This window comes from Mastacembelus armatus, chromosome 14 (assembly GCF_900324485.2).
Source record: "Mastacembelus armatus chromosome 14, fMasArm1.2, whole genome shotgun sequence".
NCBI classification, from domain to species: domain Eukaryota; kingdom Metazoa; phylum Chordata; class Actinopteri; order Synbranchiformes; family Mastacembelidae; genus Mastacembelus; species Mastacembelus armatus.
The window spans coordinates 11,777,371-11,799,205 of record NC_046646.1 but is presented as its reverse complement, the minus strand read 5'-3'; the positions used below and the strand labels follow the sequence as shown (position 1 = coordinate 11,799,205).

At 40.9% G+C, this 21,835-nt stretch overlaps 1 protein-coding gene across 1 annotated transcript; it reads left to right on the top strand.

Annotated features, from left to right (window-relative positions):
• Positions 1–3,982: 3,982 nt before the first annotated feature.
• LOC113142827 (SH2 domain-containing protein 4A) lies at positions 3,983–18,891 on the top strand. Its single transcript, XM_026328131.1, has 8 exons — positions 3,983–4,124; positions 4,837–5,483; positions 8,729–8,873; positions 9,071–9,161; positions 10,024–10,062; positions 10,159–10,200; positions 11,577–11,865; positions 17,689–18,891. Exons 2-8 carry the CDS (start codon positions 5,297–5,299, stop codon positions 17,880–17,882), a joined length of 987 nt encoding a protein of 328 aa, XP_026183916.1. The 5' UTR covers positions 3,983–4,124; positions 4,837–5,296; the 3' UTR covers positions 17,883–18,891.
• Positions 18,892–21,835: the final 2,944 nt, after the last annotated feature.

Here is a 21,835-nt window from a genome sequence, read left to right as displayed (position 1 = left end):
ACATGGAAAAAAACTGGTTTGAATCCAGTTTAGTCGCATCTCATAGATGTGTGATAGCAGTTTTATAAACTCTGTCAGTAAAACTCCAGATAAACTGGCAACAATCAGATAATGTCAGATTTACCTCAGCATTGAATTAAATGATTGCTCCCATACTTAGATTGACTGGAAACCAGCAAACTAGACTGTCCTTGACCACCTATTTTTGGAGCCTCTGGTATAACCTAAATGATACCTGATTGGGAGCATCCTCTTCAGCATATAAACAACCTGGTGCCTTACACGCTCCGCATGCTTACACGCTGGCCTGGTGCTTTGGATTGCAGTTTGGCTTCTTTATGTTATTGCTTTCTCTTTCTTTCTTCCATTTTTGTGTCTCAGCCCCCTTGTGTGCTAGCGCACGACTCGTGGTGCTAAAAGGGTTTGTTACAAACTCTTTAACAAAAAATAGGAGCAGAATTCTTAACTTTTTTCTGCTACCTTCCTTCTTCCCTAACTTCATTGCCATCCCCATTCTCCAGCCATCCAGGTATCGGCCTACATGTAAACATGGAAGGGGGTGGTCACCTAGATGCAAGATGATGCAGAAGAGTTGGCTCTTCACTAGCCAAGCGCATTAGCAGGGAGAGCAGGGGCTGATTGGGAACATCGGCAGTGGCCTAAAATGATATAAGTTGTTGTTGGCAAGCCCCCTCTTGAAATGCTCATTCTATGGCTTGGGTAGTATTGTCTAAGTTGTAAGTCGCTCAGTTAATGGGGAGTAGCAAGCATGTCTTGTTTTGTTTTTGTTTTACGTAGTTTTACCTTTTCAGCGTTATTCCACATTATTTGTAATTTTGGAATGTTTTCGCCCACAAAAAATATATCTATTTTTTCTGTGCAACATTTCATCACTGTGTGCAATATCGTATGTGCCAATGGTGGCAATATATGTATATCAATTAAATATATGATTACTATTTGAAAGCATGTGGCTGAATTCCATGTTTATTTCCCATGAAGGAGTTGTATGCCTTTATTTGCACTTGAAGCTCCATCCTGGAGGAAAATATAGTAACCCAAGATTTTAAGCAGCCTGTTGGGTCAAGTAGTTCACATAAATTCTTTTAAGTAGAACAATGTCAGCGCAAGAATGCCTCTTTCTAGGAAAATGGCAAACTTGGCTTATGGGTTGTTTGAGGTAGACTATAAACCCACAGTGGAGTTTTAGTTAAAAGGAAGACTTAAACAGTGAAATCTCCATTTTAGCTTTAAGCTAAGAAAAGGTGCTTCAGTCCAATCCTCATTAAGGTGTATGGTGAACTGTCTTCAGTGGTTGTTGTGTGTAGCACTTTGCTTTCCCAGGTTAATGAAATGCCTGACCAATACTTATTTAAAATGATCTCAACAAAGAATGTTGTTCTCTCTTATGTTGCCTCTTTTTTTTTTTTTTTTTTTTTTAAAGAGGGTCTTTGATTTGCTCATTTGGTTTTGATGCATTAAATATAATTTATGTACATTTGACAAATTTTAAAAATAAATTTAATTTACCCAAGAGGGAAAATCTACATTAAAAATGTATGTGTTTTTCATGTTTCATTTCTTGTTGGAAAAAAAAATCTTCCCAAAATGATGAAACGTATGCTTAATTTTGATGTAGTGTTGTCTACAATGTCTCAAACTCCTCATTTGCAATGACACTAAAGCTTAATTTTACAGCCTTTAAAATGAAGACTTTGCAATGACAAGTACCTGATGACTTCTGTCTTCTTAGAGATTTTTACATTAGTACTGTATGTGTGACACCAGGCTGTAAAATAAAGCATTACTTTGTTTTCTAATCACAATTTGTGATCATTTGTATATGCAATGATTCCTCTGCTCTGAGCTTTGCTGCTCATAAAACATGGAAAAAAAAACAACAGCTTATTGTTCATGACCCAATAGAACCTGTTGAACTATTTCCTCATGACCCAACAGAACCCTGTTTTTTATTTGAGATTTCAAAACTGTAAACTGCAAATATTTTTTTCTTCTGATATTACTTTGGCCTTTTGCCATATAGCCATATTTTTGTTTATGATTGGTGAAACCAAAGAAAAGCTTCCAAATGTAAGCAGATTGCAACATTTTAAAATTTTGAATACATTTTATTAACTTCATTACTATTTACAGTTTAGAAAGGTTGATAGTCATAGATTAGATTTCTGGTTTGATGGATGTTAATAAATTGGTATAATTTCATATATGTTTACTGTAAATAGGACAGTAGGCCAAGCATTATCATTCACTACGTGCAGCCTCAGTGTCTCTCACTGTAAATATTTTCCAGCCAGGTGAGTGTGCAAGGTCTGGACCCAAGGCATTTCAACAGGCAATTTGCATGTTGGGCTTTGTTTTGAAGTTAACGAACATACACAGCCTCTCACACCTCCCCCCTGCTGGCCAAGAAGAGCGTTGCAAAAACTGAACGGGATGTGTTAAATTGAGATGGACTCCAGCCCCCATGCCAACTCTGACTTTGCTCTTCATCCATGAACCTATGTAGAGGACTGTGTGAGGTCATCGCAGCTTTGGAAGTGCAAGTGCAACACAGATGTGGTAATAAATTGTATTTACTCAAAACAACGCTCTCTATTTCTGAAAGCACAATACATTCTATTGGTGACATGATGAAGAAACCTTATATTTTTACACATGATAGTTTGTTAGTCATGCTCATTAGAAGAACAACAGCAATAACTGTTTAAAGGAATGTTGCTCGAAAATGTTACTGTAACAGGTTTAGTCTATTGCACCTGCCACACTGCTATCTACTTGATGAAATGCATTTTTTTTTTTACTGCTGCTGCAGCACGGTCACCATCACCTGAGCGCTCCCTGACAGCACTGAATATTATGAGTGGTTTGCTATAACAGACAACACCCTGCCCCCCTGTTTGTTGTAGCTTTTGCGTATGATCGTCTGCATGAATGTGTACTTGTGGTGTGGCGTTGCTGAGCTGTACATAGCCATGATGGCAGCATATGTTTAGAAGTGCTGCCTACGCTTTAATGTTGCTTCCCTTTTTCTTTAACTTTGTAATTTAATGCTATATTCTGAAGCAGTTAAGCATAGGCTTTAGTGGTGACGTAATTCATAGCATGTTTCCCTGGGTTGGTCCACTAGAGGATGCTCTTTACCTACAAATGATAGAGAGCAGAAGAGGAGCGATATGCCTTTGGCTTTTAAGATTTTAAAATAACAGGTAAAGCAGGTAAAGTAAACAGCTTACATATCTGAGCTTATGTTTTAATGTTACAGTGTCTGCAAGATCGTGATCAAGACATCATTTAACTATCTACAATTAAAAGCCATCATTTAAAGCAAGGAAGTGTGTGTACACTTTGCATGTGTGCCATACTGTTTATCAGCTGACTGATGACAAGGTAATAAGAGATACATGTTTCATTCCTTTACTTTCATTCATTACTCTCATACTTTGATATTTAAGCAACAGTTCACTTCAGTATGCAAAAAGCTTTGGGCACTTTAGAGCCCTGTGACAGATGCTAGGGCCCTGTGGAGCCCTGATCTCAACATCATAGAGTCAAAGTGGGAGTGCATGAAGAGACAGAAGCAAATGAGAAACTGTGATAAGTTCTCCAAGATGCTTGTAACAACATACCTGCCAAGAACTCTGAAAAACTGTGTGTTAGTGTGATGCTGTGCTGATACAAGAGTAGTCCTTGAGTCAACTTTTAGTCTCTTTACTGCACTTTATATGAAGTTTGTTTATAAACCATGGCATTCCTCAGAGTTTTTGTGGTTAAAACCACTGCACAGCATGGTGCATGTATACACTAAAAACTAAAGTAAGAAAAAAATAGTACTTTATGTCTTTCTAAGAGTTTGTGTTGTGCTTACAATTTAATGTGTGAGGTAAACTTCCTGGATTGCTCTCTTCCCCTTTTTTAAATGAATCGTGTGTGTGTGTATTTGTGTGTGTGTCTGTGGAGAAAGAGGGAGGGAGAGAGATCATGGAATGCTGTGATGTCATCAGCCCAGTCATACACGCACAAAGACGAGGAGGACCCACAGGCGCTCAGTCTCCTTCAAGCGTACTTAGCATACTCTGCTGTGGAGCGGCTGTCTACAAACCAATGTGAGTACTTTAGCAAATTCTACCCTTCTCTGAACAACTCCCTTTTGTTTTGTATCACTTACTTTCTCCCCTCACTTTCCTCCTGTTGCTGGGTTTTTCTCTGCACCCTACAATGTGTGTAGTAGACACCAATCTGTATTCCACCAGTGTAATAGTTCTCAGTCTGAGACAAGCTTTCTTTCCCTCCAAGTCTTGCTGATGTGGTAGCTATTGTTTAACTCCCCACTGTGATTGGAGGAGTCCATTTCAATCCCCTTGTTAGAGAAACCGGTTCATGCTGTTCTGGGCTATGACCCTCTGTGTTTTTCTCTTGCAACCAGAAACTGATCGTGTTAAAATGGAGCCGCTGTCTCATGGGAGTTTTGAGGGGGAGAAGGGAACATGGGTTTGGGAAGGGATGTGTGGTGGGGAGGGGAAGGAGGGAGGTGGGCCACTGATGACAGAAACAGTCTCATTTTTTTTGGAATCTCCTCCCATTTTGAGTCTTTCTGTCAGCGTAGAAAGAAGGTTTGGGCTCTTCTGCATTCATGAAGGGAGGGACAAGATACACAAGTGAAACTCAATTTCCAACAGAATGTTTAGGAAAATGTTTCTGATTTGATAGGAAGGTGGGATCATTGCAACTTTGAGAAAGATGTAGAATCTGCAAGGCACAACATACATAACCTTCAAATGTTTGTTGAAAATGTTCTCTATTTTTTTTTTCTTGCAGATTGTCCCAGTGATGACCTCCAAAGTCAAAGGAAACTAAAAGCTTAATGGGTTGGGGAAACTGTTAGCACTGCACAGAAAGGAAACAGGATTTATGTGTGTGTGTGTGTGAGTGAGTGAGTGTGTGTGTGTGTGTGTGTGTGAGTGAGTGCGTGCGTGTGCGTGTGTGTGTGTGTGTCTGTGTGTGTGTGCGAGCGCACATGGGTGTATGTGTATGTGTGTTCATATATGTGATTGTGTGAGATTGTACGGTATGTACTGTACAAGGACTTTGATTAATGAAGACGAGTTTCTGGGGTAGACAGGAATTATTTTAGAATACAAAAAGCTCTGAAGGTCTTCTCCTACAACATGAGACCATAAACCAACCCTGTCCACCTCAAAAAGCTCCTGGCCAAAGGACAGCGCCGCCTCTGTACAACTGCTTGGCTGAGTGGTGACACGTTAACTCAACCGCCAACATGCTCCAACAGATTTTGAATGACATGTACATCGACCCTGATGTGCTGGACGCCCTTAATGAGGACCAGAAAAAGACTTTGTTCCTTAAAATGCGCCAGGAACAGGTGCGGCGCTGGAAGGAGCGGGAGGAGAACCTAGAGAGACAAGGGGGGGACATTGAGAACAAGGGAAGAAAACCAAAAAAAGGTAACCATGCCAACCCATCAGCACCTTTGTTAACTTTCCTTCTTCCTGTTTATCTAGTGTGACAGGGTGCAGCTTCAAGTTTTTCAAGCATACTGAAACTTTTAAACAAAGCTTTTGACAGTAAACCATCTGTTCCCCCATTGTGAATCCTTGTAGCCAAGATGTTTGCATAGTGTGCTGTGAATTACCTGATGCAAAGTAACAAAGCTCACAAAGCACACTGCAGCAGCACGTGTGCAATGGTCGTGACAGGCATCCTATGCTAATGGCTATGTACTGTCACTGCTGTAGCTCAGGATGCACATCATCTCGACAGCTGTTTGCCAACACAGACAAAGCATTTACCTGAAGTCCATTTGGCAAGTACAACATTTCCTAAGACACAAACTTGGGCTAACAAACACCAGCTGCTCCACATTAATGTGCCTGTGATGTTGGGGAAATGAGAAGACAATGCCGACATGCTGCGTGATTTACAGCCCATTTATTCTTCACTAACATGAAGTTTTATTTAGATCTCAAGTCCTAAACAATTACAGCAGATTGACGATGTTGGCGAGTTAACGTTAACATCACACTCACAGATGATGGTAACATTTACACAGGCAAAGTAAAGAGGATGTCATGGGAAGATGATATTCACCTTGATTTTTATACTGTCTGCTTATAATAGGTCTTAGAGCAACTGTTAAAGAAGTGCACATAATTCTGAATGTGAAATGTGTGTTTATGTTCACATGGTTTCAGGCTCTCACTTAGATCACTTTGTTCCCAGTTTCTCCACACATTGTGAGCCCAAGCACAACAGAGGAGAATATTCATTGCGTCAGTGGTGTCACACGTGGCCGGAACATGTTTTTGATGGAAAATAGTTGTTGGATGAAAACACTGGCTTGATCCACAGAGATGTTATGAAAAAAAAAATGAGGGGAAATGCACAGAGCAATATGAATGGTAAATGAGTTTATCAGGAACTGGCTGCTGCACAACATACTGTAAACACAGCAATCAAATAACTCAACCAGAAATTCAGGATGCTTAAAACTGGTTTGACACATGCAGTGCAACAGAATCATGCCCTTCTGCATTTTATTTTTGGTTGTAATATGACCAAGTACAAGAAATGTGGGGTGCAATGACTATGACATAAATTCCTCTATGTTTAAATTTCCAAAGTTCCAAACTACAGAGGTTTGGAAGAACACACACATGCTGAAATCCCACTTGGAGATGCCTTGAAGTCAATAAACAGCACCGTACAGTCGGAGCATTAACTGATTGACACAGTAATGTGATTTTGGCAAATAACAAAGCGCTTCCTATCAACTGTGGTGCAGAGTGAACAGTGCTCTTTCTATACTGTATCCTTAATGACCAGTGCAGCTGTCTTTAGGAGGCTGAATGGAGACTGCAGGCTGAGACCGCATGTTCCCAACTCTTCTCCACACGGGCTCCTCGACTATAGACCAGAGGAAATGGTGGATAGTTGGTGTTTCTGTGTAAAAATAGGAAGTGAGTCAAGACACAATCCTTCAAACAATTACTAAGGGGGTGAAACAGGAAGCATGCAGGAAATGTATGTATATGAAAAACAACAAGAGAGTTTAACTGGATGGCCTTGTGGGAGAGCTCACATAAGTTTGATTTTACAAAGCTGGCGTTGCTGACAGCCTCCAGCCTTTTCTGATCATGGGACCTTTGTTGCGGTTGAGTTGATGTTATTGGTGTTGACATCCTACATAGCTGTATGCTGGCATATTTGGCAGCATTTGTTTATGTTGAAGGCAGACTGGTGACATTCATATGAGGCAGAGAAACAAATTGCATGGCTCAGCGGAGAGTTTCTGTGGTTAGACTATTCAGACCAGTAACCTTGGATTTGTTCTTCAGATATTTCCCCTCATTTTAGAAATATTATTCTCTTCACTTCAAAGCAATGCACCACATTATTTTGAAACCTATATGAAAATGTGTTTTAACACCATTACACTGTTAAAGTCGAGCCTTTGACAAGATGCTCAATACTCTAAATATGGTATTTTCCAAATGTCCGTTTACTCAGCTGACAGCTAACCTTACTTGCACCTGACAAAGTAGTTGTGTGTAGCTGTAGCTTGTTTTCCTGATGTGTTTGTGGAGTCATCATGGTACGGCCTGCTGGAATGTGATCCACAGGGTAGGCTGGCAAAACCAGTTCACTGTTCAAGTATGTTATTCTGTTTCCAACTCAACAAGCTCTCACCCTCTGAGCATGCGTCAGATGGGTTATCTGCATAAAGCAACTTCTCTGTGCTCCCAAACATAGTCACAAGACAGTAACATGTGTTTGTACAGTATGCGTGAGAGTACTCAGTGTCCTCACAAAGAGACAGCTAAGGAGAAGTCAAGCAAGTCTAGAACAAAGATCATTTATTCAATTCAATTCAATTCAATTTTATTTGTATAGCGCCAAATCACAATACAAATCATCTCAAGGCACTTTACAAAAACTAAAACTAAAAACCCAACAATTCCCTTATGAGCAAGCACTTGGCGACAGTGGAGAGGAAAAAACTCCCTTTAACGGAAGAAAAAAACCTCCAGCAGAACCGGGCTCAGTTTGGGCGGCCATCTGCCTCGACCGGTTGGGGTGAGTGGTTTATAGATTTCTTTGGTTAGGAATGTCTTTCAGGTGTGAATTAAACACTATTTTTACATCAGATCTGGGGCAGGTAAAGGAATTAATATGGTCCCAATAAGTATATTTATACACATACCTTTTTATGGTTCTGTGTGTGTGTGTGTGTGTATGAGTTGACTGAGAAGATAGGGGTTTTCCCTGTCAACTCTGCTTATATCATTTATAAAAAGTCCTGTCTCATACATTTGCTTGGGCCCCACCAGCTGTCACTTCTGTCTGTCTCTGAAGCAAAACAACAGCCTCAACCTATCAGACACACTGCTGATAAGCTACTGATGAGTTTTATTTCAAAATGACCAGTGCTGCAACTGATTATTTCAGGGATCTGGAATACGTAGGCTTATTAATACACTGTGTTCATATGTCACATATGATATAAAGGCAAATAGTGCTGTTATTGATAGTGTTTTCCTTATTTCCAGATGTATTTCTTATAGATTATTCCACCATAATTTGAGTGCTACTTTGAGTAAAGTATCCTTGTACATTCTGAAACACTTTCAAACACTGAGATAACCTTACCAACACCCTATTAACTCATGTTGTGTTTTTGTGTTTTGTACAGCCAACAGTAAGAGCGTGAGCTGGTTGCTTGGCCGGGATGGAGATGTGGCTGTCATTGTGATCGGGGAGGTGGATGAGCTGAGCGCCAAATTCATCTGTTCAGGATATGCAGAGAAGAAGGCACCGAGTCTTCAGAGCAATACAAAGTAACTACCTTTTTAAAATAAAACTGATTTGCTAGATTCCAGGCAATGAACAATATGTAACATGAAAAACTGTAATTCAAGGTGTTACCAGAGGAATTTTGCTGTAAACTTAATTTTGGTATGGCATTTTGCAATATGTGTATTGTACTGTATATACATTTAAATAGAAATAATCGTGGTCTGATTATGTTTTGCAGCCTTCAAACTATCTTGAAGAGCAGAAAAACCACAGAACCTGTCAGAAGTGATCGAGAAAAAGTCCTTCCTGGAATCTCACTGAATTTAAAGGTGTGTAGCTGGTTTTTTGTGACGTCAGAGAACTGTGTTGTCTACTAGTGATTGTCATGATTTAGGAAATGAAAAAAAAGGTCTCATAGACTTATTTCTACTTACTTTTCCATAAGAAATGGCTGGCTCCTAAGATACCATTACTTTATACAAAAGTAACTCATTACAAATATTTAAAGGTTGGCATAATGTGATAAATATAAAAAACAATCAGACTGAGAATCAGTGGCCTGCTAGAGCATCAAATACCAAAGTTCTACAATCCTTTTGTCATTTAATTGTTGCATTTTACCAGATATTTTGAAAAACCCCTGGTAAAAATTAAATCTCCACCATTAAATATCAAGCCCTATTATTTTGGGCCTCTGTTGTCTGTCAAAACATGCACTCAGTGTGGGTAAATTTGAGGGTGGTGATATTTTGTGTGTGTGTGTTTTGTGTGCTCCGTTGGCGATGCGTGTGCTGATTTTGGAGTTTGTGAGTGGGGGGTGTGGGGATGATGACTCCTTTTTTCACGCTATCTTAAAAAGAGATTTGCTGTGTTGTCATGGCAACCTTGCACACACTGAGCCAGAGTGAACACGGTGGACGGTCTCATCTGGCCTGACCACGATGGTTAAATCTGCACGCTGCTCACTCACTGGAAATGTGAGCATCCCAGACAGTCACTGGTTTTCCTGCAGTAACATTACCACACCCACTGATCAGAAATGTTTTTGAGTATTTATCATTTGCTGTATTTGTTTCATTCGATTCAGGCTTTTTGACTGTTCTCTGTTCTACTCAAAGTACTGAGCTGACTCAAAATTAAAGAACATGTCACCTCTGGTATCACCTAACATGGCACTGTCTCTCCCAACAGGGGAAATGTGAGGAGACAAGCACATCACTCCCTCTGCCGGTGAGTGGAAATCACTGCCTGCCATAATTGGGCTCAGTGCTCTCCGGTTGCATCATGGCCTGTAACGCTCATGTAATGTCTTTGTTAAACCCACAGGTGTCAGTGATTGAGCATTCATCAACTCTAGCAGCAGAAAAGGTATTTGCAAATTAAAGTATCTGTTGATGATTGTTTGCGTATGTTCATTTTAGCTTGTAAAACAGTTTTCTCCTCTTAGTATATGTCCTATATGTTTTCAAAGCAAATAACAGTTTATGTTTTACCATCATAAACACATATAAACACAGTTTCACATATACCGGCAAAGTGTGATTCACAATGCAGGGATCCATTCTTCCGCTCTTTGAAATGTGGCTTTAGACCCCTGCTTGTCTTTTCATGGCAGTCCCACCCTCTGTGAGTAGCTGGAAATGGTGGTTAGGTCAGCTGTCTCTCCACTCCCGGACTCTCTGCGGATCATCTTTCTCCCAGCTTTCTCCCTTCCAGTGCTCCGGCTTGTCTTAGCTGCCGCACTCCTTGTAGTTCTCTCCAGAGACCGGCTGAACTGAGCTGTCCTCCCACTGGCTCCATCATCACTCCAGCCTTGGGTTGTCTGGGGAGTATGCGCTCTAGCTCCCCTTGCCTTCTTTTGCTTTCTGCGCTTACGTGCATGCAATTGTGTGAGTGTGTGTGCAGGTGACATGTGCTGTGAGAACAGCTGAATCACAAAGGCAAGGCAGGATTTCTGGACTGCCCTGGAACAGATGGTTGATGAACTTGATCAGGGAATTAAAACGCCAGAGATAGAGAATGCGTCAGTCGCAGATGGATGGGATTGTGGGATAGTCTCCTGAGGTTTGGGCGCGTGAGCTCTCCTCTGTTCTCTGTTTTTCCCTTTTTCCCTCTTTGTCACAGAAGGAAATGTCTCTTCCTCACTTCTTATATCTATATCACATTCTTTATGTTACAGGCCCCAACACTTTGGCCAACTCACTCTGATATGGCAATAAACATCCACACCCTAGGATGTTTGGCCGCGCTGACAGCCAAGAATTCACCACCTAAGCCTCTCTTTACAGTATTCTTGTATGATGAATGTCTTGTTTGAAGATTGAATGACTGGTTCCTGGAAGCAGGCAGGGACTGGTTTTGTGCTGCAGCTATAGCAGTAGGTGATGGTAGCGCTGCTGCAGGTTTTTACTAGTTGATTTAGTGAAGGAAGGAGTCAGTCTGAGAGAGGAGGAGAGAGTGAGATTGTTGATTAAGAAGGCGTAAGATCAGGAAGGAAGATTAGAGAGGCAGCTTGATTTCTAAGTCACCTTATAATTTTCTCTCCACACATTCTTAAACTCTTAATCAGTGGTCATAGCTCTGTGTGTTTCATTATGGTGCACTGTAGTCAATGGACAACTGTAATTTGGTGAATCATTTATCCAGTGATTTAATCAAACATGACAGTAATTCCACTGTATATGAATTAGCTGTCAACACTGATCGCACTCTTCTGTCGTCTATTGTCACTCTTCCCTCTGCAGCCCGAGCTGAAGTCACCCAGTGAGACTGAGAAGTCAGTTCCCCAGCCCTCCATCTGCCCCAGGCTTCCCAAGAGATCTAGTCCTGTCACTGTGAGACCAGCTTGTGCAAATCCGGCGCCAGGCTCTGTCAACATGAGACCCAACCTTGCAAATATGAGGCTGGCCACCACTGCGCCGTTCTCTTCCCCCAGTAGCATTAGCAAAACAGACTCTGGAACAACAACACCCACCAAAGGTGGGCTGCACTCGCAGGAACCTCAGAAGCCCCAGGAGTCACAGGGTGGGAAAGGTGAGTGAGCATTGCATTATGAGTAAGGGCACATGCTGATCCTGACGTTAGAACAAATAAACAAAAAATGTATTATTTAAAAAAAATCTTGTTGAGCTGATGTTTTTCCCAGTTCCTGCAGTCTTTCACTTCCTGACTAAGAAATATCCAAACAGCTATACTGATGATGAATGCTGTCATCAAGGATAAACATGGAGACAATCATGACATTCAAACAGTCATGAATCTTAGTCTATAACCTCTTCTTTTGTTTTTTATTTGGATGTTACAAATTAAAGAAATTACTGGACACAGATGTTGATTTAAAAATTGAGTCCAGAATATTGCAAAGAACTGCATAACAATTGTCATACTATAAACTACTGAACCAACACAAGAACTGTTTTCCATTTCTTCTTTACTGAGGGTAATAATGGCTGTAGAGAGCTGAGAAGTACCCGCCTTAACAAAGTTCATACTAGACAGACTTCTCAGTGCTGCACCAAGGAATAAGGATTTATTTCCTCAAACCTAATGTTCTGTCCAAATAGTGCCTCAGCCCACTGGAATCTTTATGGACTGGCAAAGTAAAAAGAGCCCAGCCTAGAGGTGGGGAAAAAAGCTTATATGCCTGGGATTTGTGTTGTGATACCACGTCACCCCCACACCAGTTTGTTTGGTAGCTTTTGTGTTGTAATCGGTGTGTGTTAGCAGTGAAATTGTGAATAAACGCTCTAGACTGGTGGAAATACATGGTCCTTTAAACAGATTACATCTGGTGCTAGAGGACAGACTGATGTTAGACTGATGTATAACACTGATCCTTCACAGAAATACTGAATGATTTTATATATAATGTAGGCTAAAACAAGCAGTCATGTTAGGTCATTAAAATTAAAAAAGATTTTCTTTTTGACGTAATTAATATGCACCATACTCCAAGTTCACAGTGTAAAATCAACTCACTTTCACTATAGCCTAGATTAAATGCTGCATTAATTAAACAATATTAATAACATCCAAATCACGTGAAGGTGGTGTATTTTATGGTGCCCTTAAATTAGTTTAGTAAGGTAAGAAGAGAGATCTGAGATTCACCAACCTGAAAATTAAGTTACTTGTCTTGACTAATTGTAAATGTTATTCTGGGCACTCATGAACTGATTATTAACCTCATCTCTTACAAGCACTACGTAAAAAAAAAAAAAAACCCTTTTCAGATTTTGAGAGACAAATTGGTGGGTGAATGCTGTGTCTCACTGATTCCCAGACTTCCTGTTTAAAGACGAGACCCAATTTCATGAATTGACCAGACACTCATTCACCATACAGTGACCTAGTTATGTAGAAAAATGGGTAGTTTAAGGGTGAAGTTAGCACCATCCAGTGGAAAACAGTGATACTGTACAAAATAGTCTAGTTGGATAGAAAATATCCATAAGATCCCTCTGCTGGAAAAATGCTCATCCTACAGCTAACTTAGCAGATATGTTCACGCGCAGCCACCTTATACTGCAATGGTTGAAAATGTAGTTGAGATTTCTCAGTCAGGAAACATGAAAAAGCTAAAAACAGATTTCTCCTTCAGGATTTGAACCTTCTGGGATAGTGCTGAATAATATCAGACTCAGAGCCAAATCTCTAAATGTCTCTGACGTGGCTTATAAACAGGAAAAAAAAAACAAAACTGTTGCATACACCGACAGAGTCAAAATGAGGCCTACAGCAATATACAAATCACTGGCCTTGCTGTAAGAAAACTGATTTGTTTTTTCTAATTGCTTGGAATATTGATTTGGAGAGGTTGACTGGGTCAGTTCCATGCTCAAACAATAGTCTGAAATGAATACAGAATTAAATAAATTATCAGCTTAACTTCATCTGAGTCAGATAAATCTAGACATTTTATTTCAAAAACCACACGACAGCAGCAATCTTACAATATGACATGACAGACTCCTCAGGGTTGAGTATCTGCGCATTCCTCCATGTTTTCTAGCAGCTGAATGGACAAAAAAGATCAATCTTAAAACAATTTATGTTTTTTTTTCTTCTCTTTTTCTTTAGTGTCTGGTTCATTCTGAACATTTTTGGCAGTTCATTGTAGATTTTGTAGGAAATCTCTTGAAAAGCCAGACAAAGGTGTTGACGAACTAACGAACTCTTAATAATGTCATCAAGAGACAAACATCCTGGAAACATTTGTGAAATTGTGTTCACTGATAGTGACTGAGCTCGACCAAGCTGAGCAGAGAATATCAGAATCAAATAGCGTTTTAAGGGAATTTCAGATCTAATGCCACAAGTAAGAAATCGTTTTGTGGAGATATGCACAGTGAGTTCAGAGCTTTATCAGTTGTATCAGGAACAGTTTCACAGATAAGGAATGACTCAAATCTGGATAGAAAAAAAGACAATTTCAATAATAGCACAGGCAAGTTCATGTGTGTGTTTGTGCCCACATTAGTGGCTGGATATGAGTACAGTGGGCAATGCCAGAGCAGCGAATAACAGATGAATGGAGGGAAGAGGAAAAAGGGAAAGGGAAAGGAACAGCTGGTGTGGTGGGAGTTAAGGTGGGCTGAACACAGTGGTGAATAAATGTGTCTTGACTCTGGACAAAAAAATACTGACAGCGTGTCTGTCTTTGACAATGGCAGGAAGCATGTTCCAATGGGAGGAGGAGGCAGACTAGGATAAGGCTCATGCCTCAGCTGTTTTTGTTTAAATGTGGGTAATGACAAGGATTTCTGCATCCTGTGAGCATGGACTGTGGCCCACGCAACATTTGTAGAAGATTAACTTAATAGTCTGCCTTAAAGCATTGGAGAAAGACTAAACTTGAGTATAACACTTAAGAATGTAATATTAATGGTTGTTTTGTCACCATCTATGTTAAAATGTTTCATTAAATTTAAAAAAAAAAAGTTCAGATACCGTCAAAAAAACCTAAGAGGAGAAAATGCGTGAATGACTTATCTGAATAGCCTTTTTTAAAACTTACAGAATTTCAGGATTCAAGTTAATTTTAGAACTTATGTTTAATTTAAAGCTCAAGATGTATAATCTCTGAATTATTAGAAATATTTGGAAATCTAATAAATCAATAGCATCAAAAAAACTGTGATAGTCAGTTCCCTCTTTCATCAGAAAATACTGTAAATCACATATATTAGTCTACACTTTCACAAGACTGTTGTTCTTTATTGAAGAATCAGTAAAAAGTGAAAATGGTGAACGTTACAGATAATTCGGACACTGTGTTAAAGTTGTGTGTCATCTGTATAAAAATGAAAGTGAAGGACATATTCTAGGTAATAGTTCAGGTAATTGGGTGGAGCATGTACAGTCAGTGTCTAAAATTTGCATGAGCATGAAAGTGTCAGTCTCCAGCAGCTGGCGGCACATGTTCGTGTGCATCTGTGTGTGTTCATGTTTATGAACCCTTCTGTGTCTGTTGGTGGACTTTCCTCTCTCTTCACCTTCAGAGGGAAGGACACACATTCCAGTGCTGCTTCCCGACTCTAGCCCTGGGCGACGCTCAGCCAGAGCTGATAAGTGACAGGGGCCCCAGCCCCCACACTGGGAGGCCCCTCCCATGCTTTTTACACACACACACGCACGCACGCACACGCACGCACACACACACACACACACACACACACACACACACACACACACACACGCACTCCTCTCCTCGCTGCCCTTCAGTCCACAGACATGCTGCTCGGGAATTCTGCCCTCTGCCCCACTTCTGCACCCGACCACCACCACTACCCCCCACCCACCTCCCAAGCCACCCCCTCCCTTCTTTCTGGCGGAGACGTGGAGGTCTTTAAAGAGATAGATTGGTCTTTAATTTTTGTGTTAGCCTGGTCAGTGACACTGCCTCCCGCCCACTCTTCTTTGTCCTCCATGTACATTTACGAGTTGGACTGAGATGTAAGGAGTGGCATCCGAAAGCTCAAACGGGACATTAATCATTCTTGACGAGTGATTTAACGAAGAGATTCTCTTTCAAACAGATGATTTTGCAGGTAGCTTTAATGACTGTTTCTGCTGATGGAGCTGAGAATGCAGCTGCTGAGGAGCGTTTCAGGCAGGCGTGGGGTCTGAGCATTTTTTAGGTGTGTCAGGACAGGTTAGTCAGGTTACCTGTGGGAAGCTAATAGGGTTTTTCCTTCAAGACACACTCTCAAAAGCCATATAGGTAGATGTATTTTCTTTTTTTTTTTCAGGAGTCCATGTTCATAACACCAATTCTCAGTCTCCTAAGTCTGTGTCTCCATTAAGCATTCCACTCAGACCTGCACCAGGGCTCTGAGCTCAAAAAACTCTCTGGCCATGAGTGTATGTGCCTTTCTCTGTGTTTGTGCGTATCTGTGTGTGCGTGCCTGAATGTGTGTCAGCCTCAATTGCTGGAGCCTATCCAAGGTTTCCGTGGTGACCACACAACACAACGAGACAATCAGAGGCAAGCCCACGCAGCGCGGAGAGAGGACATTAACACAGGAACCGTGGGTCAGAGGGCAGAGGAAGGCAGGGCAAGATGGGGGAGAAGAAGATGAAGAAGAAGGTGGAGGGAGGTGTTAGAGCCACAAGGAGAAGGGTGGGAGAGAGTGATAGCTAGGAGAGAAAGGAGAGTAAACAACAATAAACAATAACACCACCTTAAAGGCTACTTTAGGTCTTTCCCTTTCATGCCTGCAAGACAGCGAGAGCTTTAAAGGTTTCCTGGCCCCAGGAGTGCTTATGTGGTTTTGGCAGTACCCCACCTATGCGTGTGTGTGAGTGTCTGTGTGACTGTGCGCTATGCCGGGGTGTTAGTCAGAGATGGCTGCATGCGTGACTGGATCCATGAGCAGGAGGGCTGTGCAAGGGTGCATGTTTGTGTTTATGTGTGTGTGTGAGAGAGCATGCACAGGCCTGAATGTAACGTGAGATTGTGCGTGTGGCTTTTGAAATTCAACTGTTAGAAACGGTGTGTATGCTAGTGTGTGTTTTTACTTTATTGTTTGTGTGTGTGTGTGTGTGCATGTTGTGTGAGCTTGCGTGCATCTGTAGATGTGCACGCGGGCGCTCTCACATATCTCTGTCCCCCGGGGATGACGCTAAAAATATGTGGCTCCTCAAGCCTTCTGGTGTCTGAGCAGCGTCTGTCTGCTCTCCATTGCCGTCCCTGTGGCCCTCCCTCCCCGCCATTACTCTGGATCCCTCCATTCCTCCCTCAATTACACCCTCTTCCAAACACAGTACCTCAGCAAACGTGCACAGACACACAAACACGCACACATACTATCTACACCCAGCTGTGTCCCTACCATACTTCCACCGAGGATGACCTCTGCTCAGTCAGTGTGGGATAAAGGGAGGGCAATGAAAAAGAGGAAAAAGATAGAAAAGAGTGAAGCAAGATTTAGGTGCAGTATTTGTAGAGGAGAAATGATCAGAGAGTGAAGCAACGAAGGATTCCTGCTCTTACAACAGCATACGTGTGTTTTTATGCAAACAGTATATATAACATTAGTTTAAAGTGATTATCACCTGGAATTATTCTTCTTATGTTCCCAAAAAGCTGGAACAAGACACTGACCACTTAGGTTTACAGTAAACAATGTCCCTTGGTGACAGGCGCATCTAATAATACACAGTTAGGAGAAAATTTGATATTAATATAGTTTATGGCTTTTATTAATAATAAATATAAATTTCAATTGAAAAAAACAATGTGTGTGTTTGTGTGTATATAGATATATATACATATATAATTAACAACCTGTACTAATGGCAGGCAGATTGTCATTCATATTTTGGAGCTCCTAACAAAATTTTATTCTTTTACAGATGCAACCTCAGGGCCCGGGTCATTAGGGAGCGCAGCAGCCTCTGCAGGTCGTGGACGGGTGGCTCAGCTGATGAAAAATTTCAGTGTTGAAAGCACTACAAACTCCACACAAACACCGTCCCGTGGCGTCAAGCCTCCCCTGCCCACCAAGCCTGGCCACTTGCGTTCAGCGACAACACCTACTGTCAGGTAACACATACACTCTGATGAACAGAACCACCCTGCTCCTCACATTGACGTTATTTAAAGAAAGCCACGCTGGACAATGCTGGACACCTGATGCGGATATTCAAGCAGTGGTCCAAAGATATGGAGCACTCCAAAGGTGACTTTCAGAAATGTTGAAATTTTACTATCACTCCCAAAGGAGAGCAATGAAAATGCTTGAATGTTATGTTTTTCTTTTGGATGCCACAGTACTGTAAACACTCTTTGTAGGAAGTAAATTCCCAAGCAACTGATTATAGTTGATTTTTTTTTTTTTTTTTTGTGTAGCAAACAGTTGTAGCTTTTATGTATTTGCCAGAAAATTGAAGACTATTACATGTATTCACTTGATGATGACGCTTTTCCACTTTGTGTAACATGGAAAATTACATCCTCATTCTAACACATATTTTTCAGACCAGTTCACAAAGCAATTGCACACACAATATTGTTTACTTTCAAATGCCATTTTATTTTATCATTTATGAGACAGTTTTCATTAGCTCATATGTAGACACACGTGTGATTAAGTGTTTTTTTTTTTTTCTTAATTTCTGCGAGAAGAATGGGCATTGACAGGCATCATGGGGTGAAATAAGGAACAGGGACCTTGCTGTCTTCTCCCTGGGAATAGTATAGGGTTGTTTATTTGTCAGAATGCAATGAACGTCTCTGCCACCTGGCAGGAGCCTCACTGCGACCTGCTATGGACCAATGACAGTGCCAAATGTCTTGTCTGTCACTCCCAGTGGATGAAATCCTGGCAAGTTAGACAGTTTCTGCCAAATAATCCAGCTTTGTGTTACTTTTCTACAACTTTTTCAGTACTATTTTAGAGGTGAGTGGTTGTACTTTTTTATATTATCTATAGGGAGAATGATGTGTCGTACTGGGATATTTACTATTACAATGCTCACTTGTAAAATGAGCGACACCTCTTTCGTGTCAAGTTTGTATGGTGCAATCAAAGAAGCAATAAAATTGTGTAACTTGTATTTTAAATGTCTATTTTTTGTGTAATTCCTCTCTTCTGCTTTTTCTCTGCTCATGTCACTAACTTCTATTCTTCTAAGTATTTTTTTTTCTTGTGACTTCCATAAGACAAAGATTCTGAACATAAAATAAAATATCTGTAATAATATAATGTTTTTTTTTGCTGTTGTACTCATGGTTGCTTGTCATATGAAATGACGTCTGATTAGAAGACAGCAACCCACAATGCAGATATTCAGTACAGTTTGCAGCTAATTCACTGAGGATATGTGCTGAATTTGACTGTCCAGCCTCAGCAAATAGACCTGCATGCTTCACCAGTGCCAATGTAAAATTGTCATTTGAATTTCAGCAGGGCTACACACCCACCCCTGAGCTTGTTATTTCTCTGCTCAGACGTTTCTTGCTTAATTTCCAGTTGAAATGCGCCCTGTGCTTCCAAATAATATGTAAATATTTGCTGATGCTAACATTATGAGGCATATTTTCACATTTGTATCTATGATTTCCATTGCAGATTGCGGTTACTTTGGCTAATGTTTGGCAGCTGGCTAATCTGGCTAATCAGCTCATTGGGGTGAATAAAAGCAACACATTGTATATAAACTGATGCAACACTCAGTGATTAATGACAGTGAGAAATGCTCTCTGCTGCTGTAAAGTATCTTCATTAACAACATTTAGACAGCATGTAGTGTAGGTCTGTCATTTATCTGACTGAATAAAGTCAATTTCATGAATTCTGGTTATGAGGTGCTGCACCAAGAGCGAAAGGATGTCAGTAAGACAGTAACTTAAGATAAGAGCCTTACATAACTGCAAAATTGCACTTGGTGATTCAAATGAGATAAGCTGGAAAACAACATCCAAGCACACACATGCACAAACATGTTAATGTTTATGTACAATCAGATATACAGGAAAACAAAGTGTTTAATGTGGCGACTACAGTAGCAACCTGTAATGCAATACGGCACTCACTGTGTTTTCTACCAGGGATACCATGCTTGTATGTGTGTGTGTGTGTGTGTGTGTGTGTGTGTTATGGAATTGATGTTGGTATAGTCAATTGTCCAGTTGTTTCTGAGGACAAGTTCAGAGGACAGAGATTCATCAAGAGTCTTTCTTTCCTCAATAGGCCACATTCACATTCAACACCAACACACACCGTACCATCATCATCACTGTATTTTTCTTTTAAGCAGACTTTTACAACTAACAATGCTAGTTGTTTGAGCAGGCTGAATGAGTTAGTATTTTGCAGCGCAGAGACAAATGACAGCCTTGATGAATGTAACTATTGTTTTACATAACGCCTATTGCATGTGTTAATCTTCTATTTAGAAACTCACAATACCTGCAGATGTTTGAAAACTAGTTTCACTCTACTTTAAGTTGTGTTTGACTTATTCATAGAAAAATAACATAAAAAGAAGTGAAATTACTGTAGTTGTATATTAGTTAGAAAAATGTCAATTTTCATGTGTTATTCATATATCACGTATAACACGATATACTGCATGATGACACGATAGTAGTATCTACATTCATGCCAAACCTGCAGTACAACAGTTCAAAAGCTCGGTGTGTTCATATATTAAAGAGAAGCAAAATGATATTGATTTTTTTTTTTTAATGCTGAGCATCGAATCCATGTGGATAGCAGTTGTTGCAGGGGGTGAAAACATGTCTGTTTCATCTTTCCAATAAATAATTCCCAGCTGAATAAACATATTTTAAAGTTAGGCTGGTTACTCATAATCATACACTGGCACTCAATACACAGTACCTCACTTGTGCTTGCTGTAAAATCATTACTTTCTTGAGTGAAATGCTAATGTAGCATACAACATCGCATTATTCCTAAAAGTTCTGTCAAAGGGTCATTTGATACAGTTGACAAAGCCCAGTAAATCTCGTCTCTGTGTCATTTCATGGCCAAAGTGATAAGACTCTGGAGGCAAAGCATGCACTGAAATGCATTGTTGTCCACATACGCATGTACATTCGTAGTAACTGAGTGGACACCACTGGTACTATTAGATTGATGTGGACTCGAAAAAAGTGCATTGCACAAACAATCTGCAGATAGCCCATAAGTCTTATATACATGTGATGTTTACAATCAAATATACAGAAGGCTACTTAACACAACATGAAAAATATGAGGTTCTTCTGTGCACACTGAAGGTGATTGGGCAACACAAACATGAAAAAGGCTGGAGCACGCAATGCCGCCTAGGTCTCTGTCTTCCAGTAAGCCCAACAATAGCTGTGGCTGTTCTCTGATAGTGCAGAGACATCGTCGAGCAGTTTCCAGGAGATATCTGTGGCGAGTCCCTTGGTATGAACCCCCCTATCCCCTCCGCCCCACACACACTTCTCCTCTTCATCCACTGAGCCTGGCCACTGTCGTCAGGGCCCTCCGACGGGAGATAAAAAAGAGGCTGTTGTTGTCTCCTTGCAGGAGAGATGGACGCCTGTTTTTCTGTCTTTTTTTTTTTTTCCTGCCTCACTCACTTCACACCCACAGACAGGGAAGTGAAGGGGGAAGAGAGAAAAAAAAAACAACAGTGTGGAGGAAAGAAAGAAAGCTCTACTGCGTGCTGTGGCGTTCCACCACACCACCAATAACTACCCCCTCCTCCCCCACCACCAACCCCATCCACAGCACCCCCAGTAGAGAGAGAAAGAGTAGAGAGAAGAGAGACGAGAGGGGGGCCAGGGCCATGTGATACGCAGAGCATGCGGGCACAGCTTCACCCCCAGGCAGACTGAACGGGGGCCTGCTGTGTCTCTCCTGCATGATTAATCTGGCTGAGGGGCAGGAGGACTGCCACAGCCTTGCCTGCATTAACTCCCTACTCTCCAAGTCCGCATGAACACACACACAAACTAAAACACCAGCAGCAGATCCACGATCAGACACAGTGTGCTAAGTGTGTG

Excerpts from the sequence above, each read along its gene's own strand:
- LOC113142827 (XM_026328131.1), top strand. The coding sequence starts at position 5,297 with ATGCTCCAACAGATTTTGAATGACATGTACATCGACCCTGATGTGCTG. Across the intron at positions 5,484-8,728 it reads GGGAAGAAAACCAAAAAAAG|CCAACAGTAAGAGCGTGAGC; the intron begins GTAACCATGCCA and ends TGTTTTGTACAG. Across the intron at positions 10,201-11,576 it reads CAACTCTAGCAGCAGAAAAG|CCCGAGCTGAAGTCACCCAG; the intron begins GTATTTGCAAAT and ends TTCCCTCTGCAG.